At 36.3% G+C, this 17,825-nt stretch overlaps 1 protein-coding gene across 2 annotated transcripts in view; it reads left to right on the forward strand.

Moving 5' to 3' along the window:
• MAN1A1 (mannosidase alpha class 1A member 1) overlaps positions 1–17,825 on the forward strand; it is a 151,483-nt gene that overhangs the window by 79,726 nt on the left and 53,932 nt on the right. For both annotated transcript variants that reach the window (XM_074368421.1, XM_074368422.1), the window contains exon 6: positions 6,405–6,499. In XM_074368421.1, the coding sequence (XP_074224522.1) occupies positions 6,405–6,499 (95 nt within the window). The remainder of the gene's footprint in view (positions 1–6,404; positions 6,500–17,825) is intronic.

Here is a 17,825-nt window from a genome sequence, read left to right on the forward strand (position 1 = left end):
ACTAGCTGGTTAGCATGCATATCCTTATTTATTTTGAATAAACAAGATTTTAGTGCTTTAGTTTTGCAGGAAAATGAAGAATACTCTCTTCATCTAATGGCCTAGAGGCTAAAAACTGAATTATACTGAATTACAGGGAAGAAAAACAAAACAGTTGACACAAGTTTTCATCTAATTAAATTTATACATTTTAAAAAATGAAGTTCGTAATACAATTTGTTAAATACAACAAGTAATTCTTTTAATTTAGGAAAAATTCAGTTTGGGGTTTTGATTAATGAGAGAGAGAATGCAAAGAGTAGAAAGAGGCAGTGAAAGATGTGTGCACATTTTCAGTTAAAAAAGAAAAGAAAGATGTATGCACACTTACATACAAGGGACTCACAGGGGAGATCCTTCCAGATCAAAAGACTTACGTGTTATCTGAAATGGCACAAAGCTGGCGTTCACTTGGCTGTAGCTGTCATCAAACCGTCCCATACCGGAGCATTTAATTAGAGGAAGAGGGCCTCTCTCAACCTCAGTTTTCTCATCTATAAACCAAGATTATGCAATTAGATGATATTTGATGTCCCTTCCAGCTCCAAATTTCTCTTGGATTAACTGTTTTTATATGTCTTTATTCAGATATTTAAACCTTTTGAGGTTCCCCTCTAAACTGAAAAGCCAGAGTAATTCAAAAGTACTTATTGGTTGAGTGATTAAATTTGGCCCATATTACATGTGTTAATCAACTCAGCTAACGATATATGGGTTATTCAGTTATTTTCAAACAAAGACATTTATCATATCTATGGCATTTCATGCTGGAAGCTTTATGTAGCAAAAATGAGTAATAGGTAAACTCTGCTTGTACTAATGGGGAATTAGTGTTTGATCTTTTAACAGTGAAGTTTTCAGCATAAGGATTTGAAGAAAGGCTTTGATATTTATTGTACATTTCAAACCAAAGCATGTCTGAACTGAAACTGGTTCTTTCCAGAGCTGTCTGTTCATATTCATATCTTCTTTCCTTACTCTTTGCTCTGGTGTATAAATATTCTTGTACAGTTCTTCAGGGATCTGCAAACTAGAAAGGCAAAGAAAGCCATACATCTTATTTACAGCCTTGTCTAATCCTATCTGTACAGATAAAGTAAAAAGATAAATGTTTTTTATTTGATAGGTTCTAAAATATGAAGTTTTTTTAAACTTTTGATCAAAAATAGCAATAAGACTGATGATGTTATTTAAGGATAATGAAAAGATGCTGTTTGGGTGCAGTTATTCTGAAATTCTTAACTTGAGACCATAAAAATTTTTATTTAAACCTGTTTGTTAGTTACATGCTTGAAAGATTATTTTAGAAGCTATTTCATCATATTTTACCACCCTTTTTTTCAGCAAATTGTATTAGTTTTGATTTTTGCTGTGAATGTAATCAGAATCTCTATAATGCATAATCTTTTGGAAGATTCCTTTTGGACCATTAGGTGTCTGCCCATTTTGAACTGATTGGTGCAAGTTGCACAAAAACTCTATTTAGTGGTAATGGTCATTTAAAAAAAAGAATATGTCTTCTATTATCATCATGGATTGTATTTTATTGCCTGTCATTTTTCATTTTCATCTTGCTCTCTTTATAGAATCCTCCCCAGCAAATATAAGTACCAGCAAATCCTGGAAACCAAGATTGACTAAGAGTTGGGTGGCAAATCAACTCTATCTTTATAAAAATTATAATAATTTTTCTTTTTTTTTGCCAGCTTCATTTTAGTACCAGTTTTATGACTTCTGAGTACTAGTTTTTCAGTAACAAATCAGAAGTAGAAATTATCAGCCCTGCTCTCCCATTTCTCTGGGGAAACTGAGAACCAGAAAAGTTAAACAGTGGGCCCAGGCCTCCCACTGAACTGTAGCAGAGCCAGTCCTAGGATCCAAGTACTGACCTGTCCAGTGCTGCCTCCATCATGCTGCCCCATTTGAAGGGGCACTGAATTGAAGTACCATTTTTTTAGTGTGCTCTTTGTCATCATTTGCTTTTGAGTACATTATCTAAGATATGCTAGTTAAAACTTAACTACCCTTTAGAATGATTTGTGACATTTCTCCTTCATTCTTTTAACAATATTAACTTTGTAAGCTAGTTTGGAATTTTACTACTCACCATTTTGGGTTAAAAGATGTTGTCTTTTAGACTCTGGATTCCTCCTCCAAGTAACCTCTCTTCATGTCTCAAGGAGAGGTAACAAATCAAACACTAAGAATTGGAATTGACTTAGGCTCACATGTGATTTCATTTAAAGCATCAATAGGTCAATTAATGTTTTCATCCAAAAACTATTTTGTAATTGTGCCCAAGGTTGAGACTCCAGAATCCTTGATGTAATTATTTGCAGACAATAGAAACTAGTGGAATAGAACACTTTGCAAATACTAGAATATTAGTGGTTTCTCATTCTAGTGCTCCAGGTACATTTATTAATATTTGACTCATTCATTTATTAAATGAATGTTTATTGAGTACCAGCTACTTTACAGGATACTGAGTATATACACACAGCAATGAACAAGACCAAATCCATGCCCTCATGAAGCTTACATCTGGCAGAGTTGTCCAACAGTCAACAAGTAAGCAAATAAGATAATTAGGATATGATAAATAGTGGGACAGAAATAAACAAGATAATATGATAAATAATAAGTGAGAATGGCCAACTTTATGTGTGGTTGGTAAGAAAGACCCCTCTTAGAAGGGGACGTTCAAGCAGATTCCTGAAGTTAAGAATGAACCAGTCATGTAAAGAGCTAGGGAAAGGGCATCGCAGCAGGAGGAAACAGCAAAGGCAAAAACCTTGACAGAGGAAGGGCCACTGTTTCCTGTTAACTGAGAGTGTAAGTATCTTCCCACCTGCAACTCCTAGGCATACGCTAGCAACATCAATAAATTTAATACAGGATGACCAGATCTGGGTTGGATATGTAAATAGGCAATGGAGAAGAAATGGAGATCTTTTTCTCTATTTTTAAAGATAATTACTTGGGGATGTAAGAGAGGAACATAAGGAAACATTTCGAGATGTTAATCTTGCCTTCTGTAGTCAAATGCTGCATTGTGTAATGCCAGTTGTCAGTGTAAAAGTTCACAGAAGGCAGTGATCTTGGCCTGGACCTAGGCCTGGAGAATGGGTGAATTTGGATTGGCCAACAGGAGGCAGAAAAGGGTGTTTCAGGATGAGCGAACTGGGTTAACAAATATACTAATGTGGCAGGACACACACACACACACAAAAGGTAATTATGCAAGAAGATGGAAGTGTCAACCTTATTGTGGTAATCATTTCACAACACATACGTGTATCAAATCATCACGCTGTATACCTTAAACTTACACAGTATGTCCATGATATCTCAATAAAGCTGAGGGGGAAAAAAGATAAAAGTATCTTTTAAAAAAGATACTAAAGTGGACCAAACTTCAATGAGTGCTCAAGACCAAGGAGACTTAAGCTGGAACCAGACTGATCTTTGAATGAACAAAAAATGATAAATGGTCCTATTCTTAGAGGTCATTGAAAAGTCAGTAATCAGTTTTGACTTGAAGTTTTAGATAACAGAGGGAATCGTTGTGGTTTCTTGAATAAGAAACTTGTATGGTAAAAAGAGGAATTTGGCAATATAGATACAGATTAATGGAGACAGGAGGATGTGAGACCAGGTAGGAGGACCTTCTTTGCTATGGTACCTGGTGATGAAAACATGGACTATACTCATCATAGAAAGGGAAGAAGCCATATATGAGACATTTCCAGGAACTTCCATGTTGATACTCAATAACTAAAGAGTAAGAAATCAAAAGTCAAAATGCAGCTCTCTCGGGCCTCATGGACTAACTGAACAGTGGTGTCAGTGATGGAACTGGGGAAGTTTACCCAGGACGTTAAATGATTGATTTCACCTTGGACATGTTAAGTTTCAGAAGACGACACCCAGATTGTGATGTGAGCATGCAAGTAGAAGTACAGAACTAAATTCAAAAAGAAAAGTTGAATTTGGGAGTGCAAACGGTGATGAGAAGGCGGGCTTAGCTCTTGAGCATGTATGCTTATGATTAAGAGTGTGTGTTTGGGGGAAAGGGGGTGTACATGCACATGCGCACATACGCACACACACTCAGAGAATCTGAGTATAGCGTATCAAACAACAGTTGGATTAAAGACAGAACAAGAAACATTTTCAGGCAGTAAATAGGGAAAGTATTACTTTACATGAAAACTACCACTAACCTTTTAGAGTGATTACTATGTATCCTAAGTATTTTTTTCTAAGATCTTTAAATATAATAATTCATTCCTTTCTTTCCACAACCTTTAAAATAGCAAGTGCTATTGTTATCTCCATTCTATAGATGAGGAAGTTTAGGCGCAAGGAAATTAAGCCAGTTTGCCCAAGATCATCCAATTTGAAGAAGCAGAGCTAAGATTCAACTACAGGCATTGTGTTTTCAAAGCCTCAGCCCTTAACTCCCATGCCATATGGTTATAATATCCATGATGGTGTTTTAATTACAAGTCTGACTTCCATCTTATGTAAGTTTCTTGCAAAGGAGTTAATTAATTAACAGTTTTAAAAGTTGGGTGGAAGCTAGAAAGTCAGCAGATGGCTGGGCAGTGATTGGATAATCCCTTACAGCAGAAGAGAACTTAAAATTCTCTAGGGTAAGGCAGAGAAGGAAAGGAAGACTGTACTTTTTAGTTTATTTTTCTTTCTCTTCTTCTTCCATTCACTGTTTAGTTGTTGAAACAGAAAATTGTCCACTTTAAAGAGGGTTATAATAATAATTTGTGGGAAAAAATGGTTCTGTTTTTTTAAGAGCTTCATATAGTACAAATGTCTGTGTCCTCATTTGTATCCCAGGAATACTAGTTTATCTAAATTGACTGTCAGCCAAATTGTTACATGAAAACTTAGTCTTTTCTTAACTTTCATTACAAAGTAAGATTCCAAAAGAGTAGGGTTTCAGAAACAGTGTCAATATCAACATGAGTGGATTATCTCCAGTCCAGAAGCCCCGGTGCCTGGCTTCTCTCTGTAGGGAGGCTGTGTGCTTAGAGCAGAAGTTGTGGGCTGGAACTCTTCCCTCTGAAGGAGCCCCCCAAGTCTTCTCTGACAGTGGCCTTAATGAATGCTTTTCCACACTGGGAGAGAATCTTACTTCCATTCTCCATGCTTTCCAGGGCTCCCCTAGCCTTTGTTAGGAAGAGGGAAAAGGAAATAGTAGGTTCCCAGCCCACCACGCTTGGTCACACAGTATGGCAAGGAGAAGGGACAAGGCCCTGCTGCAGGGAAAACTATCACAGTCTTTCCTTCAATGAGCACATTCACTCAGTGCTTTACTTTGGACCTAAAACTGTGAATGGATATCACAGTTCTGCTCAGGTGGACTGGCTGCTCAAAAACGTTCAACATTTTTCCATTTTAACAGAATGAAGTTTTTAGCCTTACCCTTGAAGATATGGGCTGTGTATATCTGACTTTATTTACAAGTGTTCCCCTTTTCTTTGGACAGGCAAGCTGACTTACTGCATTTCTTCTGCAGGCCCCCACTTGGGGGTGTCTGTGCTTATATTCTTACACTGATGCCTTCGGGGAGGCCCCCTCCGCTTCCCACACCTCACACGTCTCTAGTACTATTAACCTCATTACATGCTGCATACAATCCTCATCTAAATGCCATCTCCACCCATAGAGCCTTAGTGAACTCATCTGAACTCCTAGATGGTATTATGCCAGGCTCTCATTTTATCTGTGTTCCAGATATTTGCATGCATATTTTGCCTTTGTTACTGAATTCTGGGCAGAATTTGTATCTAATTTAACTTTGTATCTTCCATATCACCCACACTTGGCATCAGAGGAGGTCAAAACTGCAAAGGGCTGAGTGGACATATAGATTACTGGTAATAAGATGTCTTTTTCACAACTTCTTTCTCGGTGCCCTAGTAAATAAATGAAGCTGAAACAGGACCAGAGCTCCTGATTTTCAGTCCAGGACTTACCACCAGCAACAGTGGTTCTCTCCCTGTCTTGCACATTGGAATCACCTGAGGTCACCTGTGGTGCTTTAAAAAAAAACTGATTTGGGAGCCCCAAGCCATAGAAATTAGAATCTCAGGAGTGCAACCCAGATATCAGTATTATTATACTGATACCCCCTATGATTTTAACATGCAACCAAGATAAATACCCCAAAGAACAATGGCTCCTGGACCTTTCTTGCTTTCTAGGTAATTCTGTTAATTTGAGAAACTTTTATTTTTTCATATAAAAAAGTTTTAAGTAGAAACATGCTCAATGTGAGATAGCAGTATAGTGCATTTTGTTTTTCTTACAACAGTAGCTTACTTAACTGTTTAACTTTTCAGATATTTCGAAAGAAAGCAGTGGAACTTGGGGTAAAATTGCTACCTGCATTTCGTACTCCCTCTGGAATACCTTGGGCGTTGCTGAATATAAAAAGGTAAAATGCTTCATTTTCAACATGTTTTAAGTTGAAATATTCAACATTATGGTCTAACAAATAGACCCTGGATGGATAATTACTGGAATTTTGTTGGTGACTGACACTATTGGGAGTCTTGGCATCTGTCCTTGTGTTGGAAGTTATTAGTATTTTTCAGTGTTCCATGGCTTAAGATGCGTCCCCATCATGGGATCGAACAACCCCAAGAGACTCATCCAAATGAGACATAATCTGAGGTTTTCACTATTTCCTGGTGATGCTGCATCAATGATACAGTCTCTCTCCATAGATTCCAAGAGCATCCCGTTATTTTTAAAATTGTCATCAAAGCATTTCACTTCCAGAGAGGCCAGTTCCTCAGGTCACTTCTTTCGGTTAAGCTTCTGGTTAGAGATATTGCAGATACAACACTTAGACTGGTCCGATCTCCCGTGCAACGAGCTGGTGTACCTGATACTGGGAGCACCTGAGGCTGCTCACCCACAGCTGTAGAGAGGGAAGGGAACTGCTCCATTGACCCAGATCAACCCAACCTTTTCATCCCACTTGGGTGAAAAACCCTGGTGTGCCAAGTCCGTGGGAAAGTACCCCAAGGAACACGTGGGCTGAACAGACTTACTGGCATTCTCCTAGTAAGTGGTTTGAATTTTCATGGTAGCTTGAGCACTTTGTTAGTAAACGATTTTATCTTAAGCTTTCTTTTTAACTCCTTTTCCCATATAAGTAATTAATTGCATATGTGTCTTCTTGTGATAATGATGATAATGGTGGCTCTTTTATCATCATAAAGTATGAGGCTTTGTTCTAGGTACTTTACACATATTACCACTTTTAATCCTCACAACAACTCAGTAAGGTCAGAACTGTTGTTATCTCCATTTTACTAATCAGGAACTTCACTCACAGAGAAATTAAATCATTTGCCTAACATCATAATGTATGCAAAGGGTAGAACTAGAGTATGTACTCAGACGTTTACGTGCACACTGATTCATAGGCATAAATTAAACGGTTTTCTTAAAGTTTTAGAAATGCCTAGAGGATGTACAGGGTTACTTGGCAGGATTAACGTACCTTTCTCCTTACTTATTTATTTTAGTGACAGTCTTTCCTAAAATTAATCATGAAAAATCATGAGATTAATTGATTGGCTAATAAATCAGGTAAATGTCATGCTTCATTTTCATCTTGTTTATATATCTATACCTTGAAATCACTCTGTACCTGTCTATAATTGTATGTATGTAGATGTCTCCATGTATGTGTATGTGTGTATGTTTGGGGCAGGGGTGGGGGTGCTGAGGAAGTAAGATGGGGAGAGTCCACACCCTGGGCATGTTAAATCAAGGTAGTTCTCCATTGTGTGATGTGATAGCTCAGGATCCATTTTTCTCTTTGAGGGCCTCTGGCTCTCTGTCAGCATGGAGACTGTGGCACATGCTGCAGGGACTCAAGGCTGGAGCAGGTGTATAAGCTTGGTGTGAAGGCAGCATCGTGTTGGGAGATTTGTGAGTTTTTTATTTGGCTCATTTAGATCACCTATATTACTTTCATATCTTCAGATTTTGTATTTATAGATAGTATTGTGACCTAGAAACTACTCTGTTACTTGAAATGAGATCTAGTTATGAAAGCCCTGTGCACACTTAACACACATTTTTCCTACCTGCCCTCTGAGAAGAATGATATGGCCCTAAGAGTACACTGAGTTTACCGGTTTTGTAGAGACCTGGTTCTAGGTGTTTTATAGCTATCCTGGGTTTGCCTTTAGAGCAATCATTTCAACTCTCCAGGCTTATTTGTAAACTGGAAGTTAGGCTAACTTAACTAGTTTTTTTTTCTGTGAACTTTTTCAGGTTCATAGCCCACTTTGAAATTCTAATGAAACATGGCCCTCTTCTCATAAATGCATATTCCTGAATACACATATTTTCGCTCCATTCCCAAAAGCTAACAGTACCATAGGAGACCACCTAGGACCTAAGGACCCCAGGTTTAAAATACTGGAGTGAATGATCACTCCAAACTTCTGCTTAAGATACTGTGGAGCTAGTTCCTTATTGCTTCCTGGGAGGTGATGGAATTAGATAAAAGCTTCCTAAAACTAATACAAGTGTGGTCCTACGTCTTTGCAAAAGTTCAATTATTGTAAGGTGCTGATATCATTTAATTAGTTCTAGACTCTCTTGAAATAAGCATAAGAAATTGGATTATTTTAAAGCATACTTAAGTTTACTCAGTGTTTATTTTTTATAGCCAAGGGGATTTTTTTCTTAGTTAAATCTATCTTCTGTATACAGTGGAGATATTTTTCAGCACATATAGGAATACTACTAAAAACTACTCAGTACTGAATCCTCTATTATCTTTTTTATCTGTATCTCTTGAAAATTCATTAACTGGGACTTTCAGCTTTTTCACAAGACCTTATTTTGAGTCTACAGTATTTTACATTAGAATTTTTGTTTAATTTCAAAGTTTACAGGAAAACTATTTTGGGTCAAAAAATAATGTGCCATTTTATTTGTGTATTTTCTGATGTCTTCAAGTTAAAGTAGAGGAAATTAGGTGACCATTTTACAACTGATAGGAACATCTAATTTCTTCTTGGCAACTTGTATGAATTTTTAATTATATATTTTATTCACTCTCAGCCCCATTTACCAAGTAGCAATGACTTACCCAAATTCATGCAATAAGCCTTGGCAAAATTAATAGTAATATCAATCCACTAAAATTCCTCCTATTCCTTGGCCCAGTCAAGTACGTTCATAGAATCCTCTCTCCTTCCAGCTGTGAAGCTGATTTATCATCTTGAAGAACTTTCTCTAGGGGACAAAAACAGCATTTCATATTTATCTGCAGTAATTACATTTCAGGATGTGCTGTTGATGTCAACCTGTACATACATGTTGTTTTCTCCAAATCTCTGTGTTTTCACATTTTGGGCCAGGGTACAAGGGACAACTGGCATGGAACGTATTTTCTTTTTTTTTTTGCAGGCTGTCACTAGTACAAGTTTCAAAGGAGAAGGGGGAAAGTATGTCTGGCAAAATTATATTTTCTTAATTACCTTCTCAGAATAAGGGACTATCTATAGAAGGATGCCCAAGAGAAAAATGCTAAAGGATGCTTTTTAGAATAGCTACGTGTCACTGTTTGCTGGCTTTGAAACTCTTGGCAATAATAACGATGGGAGAAGCACAATATGCTGTCTGTAATATCATAATTCTGTTCTTCCCTCTCAATTTTGAAAATAGTTATAGAGGCTACTCTTTGCCAACACCTACAAGTTAACAAAAATGTGAACTTATTTATATTATCTGTTCACATCCTTCTAGTATTCAAGTTATTGCCAAAAGATAATTGGTTTCTTTACCTATCCTTTGTAAGAAATAAACATTTATTTTAGTCCTTGCTGTGATGAAAGTTCTATGCTAGGTCCTGGGTAGATTTTCTGCTTCTCTTCACTTTATTTAAAAAGATAACAGAATTGGTCTTTCTCTCAAGGTATTCATATTCATAACTTTGTTTAGTAAAGGAGAATACATATTTTATGTGTTACATAATACACTCAATTAATTGTATGATTGACAAATGTAAGACAGTATGTGCCAAGGAGAGATAGTAAGGACTCACCAGCTTGAATTTAAAGAAGCAGTATTTTGAATCAGGGAGGTTTATGTGTTTGGAGACCAAACACCAATAAGCCAAATTACATTTCAGTATTTTTGCAAACTGAGAATTGCAGAGAACCTAAATAATTTACTCATATCCTATATTAGAAAGTCTGTCCCAAAATCTGTTCAGAAAAAAATGTTGCAATTATCTCTCCTGCTACATCTATAATAAATTCTCAACTCAAGAGCTGCTATATTAAGTTGTAAATTAATTGAAATTATGATTTAAGACTGAGTGGTAATTTGATTGAACAGACACCTAGGTGCTATACACAGTACCCGATTAGACCAACATGCTTGCTTCACCGGTACAACGGTAAAATGAAGATGCGTGAGTACATGACACCTCTGCTAAAAGGAAAGCGTTGCCTTTTTAACAGATTAGATTTTGGTAGAACTCAGTTGCCCTGATGTGAAAATGTCAAAATTTGATGTCTGATCCTGTTACTACTATTAGCAGGAGACCCTATGCATTTTTTTTTTTCTCCAACCTGAAGAAGAAAGATCACCTTTGTGGCTTGTAAAATCAAGCAATTCACCATTTCCATATTTTTAGGTATAATTTAAACCGAAGTAGAATACATTTCTTAATTTGAGGTTTTCTAAAGTATGTTCTTAATTTAAAATAATAAGGTTAATATTCCCATTATTCATTTCTATTGCAGGGCACATAGTCTGGGCATTCCTAACAATTATTTTACCTTTATTATGAGTTAGTTTTAACTGCTTGGTGTCTTATTGCTTGTTTCTCTTTGTGGGCTTCTCTGAGCTGACACTTGCCTGGTGGCTGTATTAGTTTAGTGAAACTGTCTACAGCGTGTGCTTTTATTGTGCACATCAAGGAATGTGCTGGGAAATGACTGATCTCTGTTCCAGCTCTCATTAGTAAGCAAGGAGATGACTGAGCCACAGCTCCCTCACCTGTTTTCACTTCCTGCTTTGTAAAGCTTTATTTACCGACTACTATAATTGTCCAACACAAATGCATACTATGTCATTAGTTACATTGCAGTTTGTATTATTATAATTAAATTGCAAATTGCTTTACTTTAACTGAAATGGGGCCTTAATTAAGAATAGTACATAGCTTAATGTTTTCTAATAGTGAAAGATTATCCTATATGAAGCATGTAGTATATATATTGTAACAAACTCCTTTTTTGGGTTTCTTAATACTTTTGTATTGAATAGTTAGTTTTAATAGACACAAACTATGAAAAACAGTCTAATTAGGGTAAATATTTTCCATGTTTTTCCCTGTGTTTTACTTGACAGTTGAAATATAAACTTCTGCATAATTAAATTTGCTAACCATTTTTTAAAGTATCCGGTTTCAGACTTGAAACACATGTATTACGTTTTAAAATGAAGCAGAATATAATTCCGTACTTTAAAATCATAAGAATATTAAAAATATCAAGAAACAAATTTTCTGATATGAAGAGATCAAACTTACTTAATGATTTGCTAATATTCTAAGAAGCAAAATAGTACTTAGTTATCCTAAAAGTGTTCTGTAGCAGTTATGTAGCCCAGGTATAAAATCAGAGCTGCATCTTATAGTTAGTCTTTTATTTATATGTTTTGTGGATCTGTTAAGAATTCAAGGATAAGTTCTACCAGAAAAGTAAAGAAGCAGTTACAGACTTTCCAGGTATTTTAAGTTAACCTGCTTTATGCTTTTATTTTGTTCTGATTGGATGTTTTATTATTTCCCTCTTTCGCCTATTTTAATTCATTTGGCCCTTTATAGTCTTCTGGAAATAATTATAACCATACTTTGAGGTTTTAATACTGACATGCACAAAGTTACTAATATCAGACATCAGAATGTTATTAACATAGTTAAAGAATGCTATTAACATTGTCAGTATAGCTCTTAGCTTTGGATGATTCACTTAACTGAGTTTGTCTTCTTCTCCTAAGTAAAACTAAAATGACAACAATGATAGTGTCTCTCCTGATGATCTCATAAGGCATTTTTGTGGAAATCTAACGAACTAATATGTAAAAGAAGATTACTCATTGCTATGAAATAAATGTAAATTGGAATGATTATTAATTTATCATCTTGTTCTCAATTTTCATTCTAAAATAGCCTATGTATGTGTCACATATATATAAATATATAGATAAAATGATAAAATAGTATATAACTAAAACTGACTTGGTTCTGATGCCTTTTTATAGTAGTCTTCAGGTTTTTAAGCTATTCAGTGCCCCAAACATATTCTCAAACTCGAGTCCCACTTTTCTAGGTCAGGAAGGGAGACGGTACTGGTAGAACCAGCTAGGGGTGTGGAGAGTACAGCTTCCTGCAGTCCATGTAAGATTGTGGTAGCTCCATGCTCAAACTTTTATTATTTTTAAAATTATTTTGGAATCAGCCTATAGGGTCAAAATTCAGATTCCTCTCTCAAATTATATTTATTGGTGAATGATCTCTTCTAGAAATAAGAATTGTTCAATTCATGAGCTTTAAGAAGAGTGTGAGGCAATAAAATGTAATGTTATTTTCACAAGTCCGCATTTTAGCTAGTGCTTAATTAATATGGCACAAACCTAGTCTATAAAAAGGTATGTGTATTCTTCCCATAAACATCCACAGGGCCCTACGTTCTAATTCCTCGGCTGTCCTACTGCTATTAAGGGTCTGACTGCTGTGGCTATTTTCTACCAGTGATTCTCAACTTTCCCAGGGCTTTAGAATAACTAGGCCGTGGTTTCAGTTTTTCTGTTTGTTTGTTTTTTTGTTTTTTTGTTTTTTGTTTTTTGTTTTAATATCATCGCCGCCTCTCTACCCTCCAGTCTGTTTCAGTTGGCTTGAAGTAAGATCCTGGCATTTTTTAAGCCTCTTCAGCCATTCCAATATTCATCTAGGATTGAGAATCACTGCTCTAAGTCTAATATTTTTATCCTAAGGATAGCTTCATTTCTCTTCTCAGTGACCTTTGAAAACTTTTCCCTCCATGTTGATGGTCAATTTAATTATTGAAATATAGAATATTAGACAATTGGTTTGAAAATACCCAGCTGTAAGAAAACCGTGGTTCTCAACCTCTAGAGTAAGTAAGAATTGCCTAGAGGGCTTGTTAAAACACATTGCTGGGCCCCATCCACCAAGTTTCTGATTGGGCAGGTTTTTAGTCAGGCTTGATAATTTGCATTTTACCAGATCTCAGCAGATGCAGAGGCTGATTGTTGCTTCTGGTCCCAGGACCACACTTTGAGAACCATTGTAATATAAGAAACGATTGAGACATCTGAGCTTTGGGGGTTCTTTAATCTCAGAGCTGCTCAGTGAGGCAGGCAATTCCAAACATCCATGGCATAGAGGTAGGGGTCTGGCGGGGGGCGGGAGGGGGGCGCTGTTTCTATGATTGATTTATTTTTGTTAATAATTACACAACATTTTCACTTATCCCTAAGCAGTTTGTTGGGTCTTCTCAAAGGCAGCTAATTCCAGATACTAATTACCCCAAAAGAATTTATATGTCCTTTTTTCCCTTGCAATATATAAATTTTTTAATCCAGTAAGACTAGAAAGCAAAGTGTGGGCCATTTTAGCATAGAAGGAGGGGAAAAAAGGCATTTTTAATTAAGGGCTTCAGGGTAACTATTAAAAAGAAGAGCCATTTCCTTGAAGCCATTCTTGTTGCTTCAGGCAAAGCGACTTTATTCAAAGCAGCTGGTGACCTGTCCTTATACCTGAGGGCATTCCAGGGCCCAAGAAAAGAGGCTGAGACTATCCTTCCACCAAAGAAAGAGGGAACCTAGGCTTCTTCTGAATCATTTAATCCTCTCACCAAGCTTCAGATCTCTTACGTGCATGCTAGGCACTCAGTAGCTTGACCAAATTAGAGGCATTTATTTATTGCAAATGGACAGTAAGGATGGCAACGCTTAATTTAAATGTACTTTGTGTGCAGCCTCCTTTGTTGAGATGCAAGGGACAAGCGATTCTGAGCAAAGGATGCTTTGCTGTCTCTTTGTCATGCACTGTGAGGCAGTAATTTGGAGAGCCTAAGGGTAGATGAACTCTTTGTTCCCTTTCTTCCCACTCCTCTGGTCATAATTGAAACTAATGTCCAGGTAAATGGGCTTTTCGATGTCTTTCCTTCCCTGCAGGAAGAAGCAGGCCTAATCTGTCTCTGAACACAGGCTCTAACAGTCCTCATTACTTCTCCACACCACCCACCTTCTTTCTCCACGATTCCTCACCTGCCACAGACCACTTCTGCTGTGCTTCCAGAAAGGCAGTGGCAGAAAATTGACATGTGAATGGAGTAGACTGGCTGACCTTTTACCCAACCATGAATTAGATATTGAAAAAATATTTTTTGTATATTTTCGTAAGGTTCTGCATTTAAGGCTCAATTACAGCAAATGAGTAATTCAAGTGCAGAAATACATTAAAGGTGATATGTAGGCAATTTAGAAACACTCTATCCCAAGAGGATTGCTTAAAGCCCTTAAACAACGACCTGTAGTATGTGGAAATTCTGTTAGGGTACCTTCCTCACTCTTCAGTTTTGGGCAAGATAGATCCTTGGTACGAAACCCACGGGATTGGATTGTTAGATATGACCGTGACTTTCCCCACAGCAGCCCCACTGTTTGAGTGGTTAACTCACCGGGGAGTTTTTGTTTAAGAACAATTACAGTTATTTGAATACAGCAAACTCAAAGTGGCTTTCATCTCAAGATTTTCAAATGCTCAAAACTCGTAGTGTTTTACCTATTCAGCTTTGTTCACTGTGTTCACACATTTGGTAGCAAATCAACCTGGGCAATTGGAAACGTATTCTGTGTACAGAAATTAGATTAGGAACAAATCAGAACACATAATTCATACAACGCCCTCACAGGTCAGCAGTGAAATAATCTTTTCAAGTAGTTACAATCCCAGGATTTTAATGAAGCAGCAATCAGTTTACCTGTGATGACTCTAAAGATCAGGCTCATGTTGTTAGTATGGTGCAGACCTTTCAAATACCTAGTAAAGTTTAGTTTAAAAGTTATGAAATCATTTGAACAGGTGTTTGAAAATCAGCCTAGGTCTCAAGACACTTTGTCAGCCCTTATAATTGTTAATCATTGTAAATGTTCAGCTAACTCCATTGAATCTTTGAGTGGGAATTGGAAGGTCAATATAAAATATTTATGCTACAGCCAATAATTTTTAAAAGCCTCACAATCTCCGTGGGTCCATTAACCACTCCGTGTTTCCTGCCTATGCAGTAATAGCTGTAGCTGATCTGTACTGAAAACTGGGATGAACAATAATTGATTGCAGTCTCTTTTATTAACTAGAAAAAGAAAAGTGATGGAGCAATAGTAAGAATTAATTATAATTTACTAATCTGGAAATTAATGTGCAGCTGGGCATGAGTACAGGCAGTGCAATTTGGTGATTTAGCAATCATGACAAATTATCTTTATCTGTAAGGTGGAAAGGGTTGCTAGCTTTCCATTATTTGATTTTTAGTAGCAGACCCAGTTTCAGGAAGACTTTATATGAATGCTCACGTTGACCTTTTATCCTGGAACTGTCAATGGGAGTCTAGCATTATTAATTAAATCTCACTTTCCCTCTTTGTCATGTCATACTACGGTTTTTATGGAACATTTGTACAAAACAGTGATTACTGGTAATTGACCTGCATATGTTGAATAATCTTAAGATGCTACTGAGAGTTTAATGTACCTTGTAAATCGAGAGGCTTCCAATTAAGTCGAGTTCTTAAGATAATCACTTTCAAAACTAATCAAGTAATAGGATATTAGTAAAGCTCTTATTGACTTAATTGTGACAAATTAATAAACAGACCCAGTGCAATTACTATAATGGCTTTATCAGTGAGCAGTTTTCCAAAATTTAAGCATAAATCTATTCTACTCTCTAGAAGTACAATAAAAGTTGGATAAGCTGTTTTAAGGTAGATATTACTTCTAATAGTTGTGTGCGAGTACATTGTACAAAGAGCATGGACTTTTTGTGTGTTTCTTTTTTAAAAAATATGATTACATTATTTCAAAGGTCAGTGAATCTACTTGCCAATCCCTTAAAGCATAAGATTTTATAAATGATCTTTTATACACCTTGGACGAAACTCTTACACACTCTCGTGTTCTCTCATCTCCGTTTTCTATGCCTGTGCCCTTGGGCTGTTGCCCTCTTCCCTCAGAGAGCTCCAGAATGCCCTGTCCCACTCTCTCTGCCCCAAACTGCTGTCAGCATAGTGATTTTTTATACCTGGTTGGCACTCTGCAAATGGACTTTGGAAAATAAATGAATTATGTATTATAGATTTGCCATAATTTTTTAATATCTGACAGTGCCAATTGCTGTAACTTTGCCAATTGTGAGTGTTTAAGAAAAAGGCAGCAGAAAGAACAGGAATACAATCCTGCTTCCACTACCTTAAGAATCGTGTGACAACTGTATATATATTTCTCAAAACACATCAAACTATGTGTTTAAGATGCTGTGTTGTACTGAATATAAGTATAATTCTATTAAAAACAATGTGGTCACATATCTTCTTTCTCTAGGTCTTGGTTTTCTCATTTGTTAAAGTGGGATTAATAAATAGTATCCATTTTACAGGGACAATGTTCATGACAGGCCCTAGAAATTCGAGAAGTCGCGGGTTTTTTAGACCCAAAAGAGTGGATCACTGTGAAATTTCAGGATCCTGACATCATTATGGTATCCATCCATATCACCTGTGTTTAAGTTGGGACTCAAGAATGGATTTTCAAGTAAAGAACTGTGTGTGTGATTTGTGCGTCTGTGTGTATAATATGTATGCACACATCCGTAATTCTAACAAGCCTCCCATGTGTTCAGTTTATAACTCATAATCTTCCTGAAACAGGGAAGCATTATAGAGTCCTCATAGTAATTGTCAGCATCTGAGACAGCAAAGGATCGTACACAATGAAACTGCCCAGCTGAAGAAGGGTTATTTTTAAATTATTGGAATACCCTAAAATAAGAACGAAAATTGTGGCAGTTTCCTTCGTTGTGAGGTATAGAAATTGTGGTTCCTGAATTTAACTGGAAAAATTAATGTTAACACTGTATAAGTGCATTACTTTTAGCCATTTATTTACATGCAATTACTTTAACTAGTTGTATGATAGAATTTGTGCTGCACAATTGTATCAGGATCATAAGCTTTTGGTTGTTAAGCCTTTTTGCTCTCTTACCAGTAATATATTTTGGAGCATTCACCCCAGAACATGTATTTTTATTTATAAATTATATAATACATGTGCCACTGTATTAATATGTTACATTCATTTTAAAACACTCAAAAATTAGAATTGTAGAAGGACAAGGTATAGATGAGGAAATAAAATATCTTACTAAGAGTCAATGAATGATGTTTTTAGTGAGAGCAGTGTGAATTTTTTTTTTTTTTTTGGTTTCAATTTAATGCTTGTGAGACATTAATTCAAAGATCTTGTTCTGTGTTTATTTCAAAACTTGGATTTGTCCAGGTGAGCAAATTAAAAAGTTGTGTTGATGAGAGAAGTGTGGTATTGGCTAATCTCCCTAAAATATGATGCTTGTTTTTGTTTTGTTTTTCTTTTTTAATGCTTGTTTTAAATCCTATCCTTTAATTATGCAAAGA

The sequence above is a fragment of the Camelus bactrianus genome, chromosome 8, assembly GCF_048773025.1.
Source record: "Camelus bactrianus isolate YW-2024 breed Bactrian camel chromosome 8, ASM4877302v1, whole genome shotgun sequence".
Taxonomy (NCBI): domain Eukaryota; kingdom Metazoa; phylum Chordata; class Mammalia; order Artiodactyla; family Camelidae; genus Camelus; species Camelus bactrianus.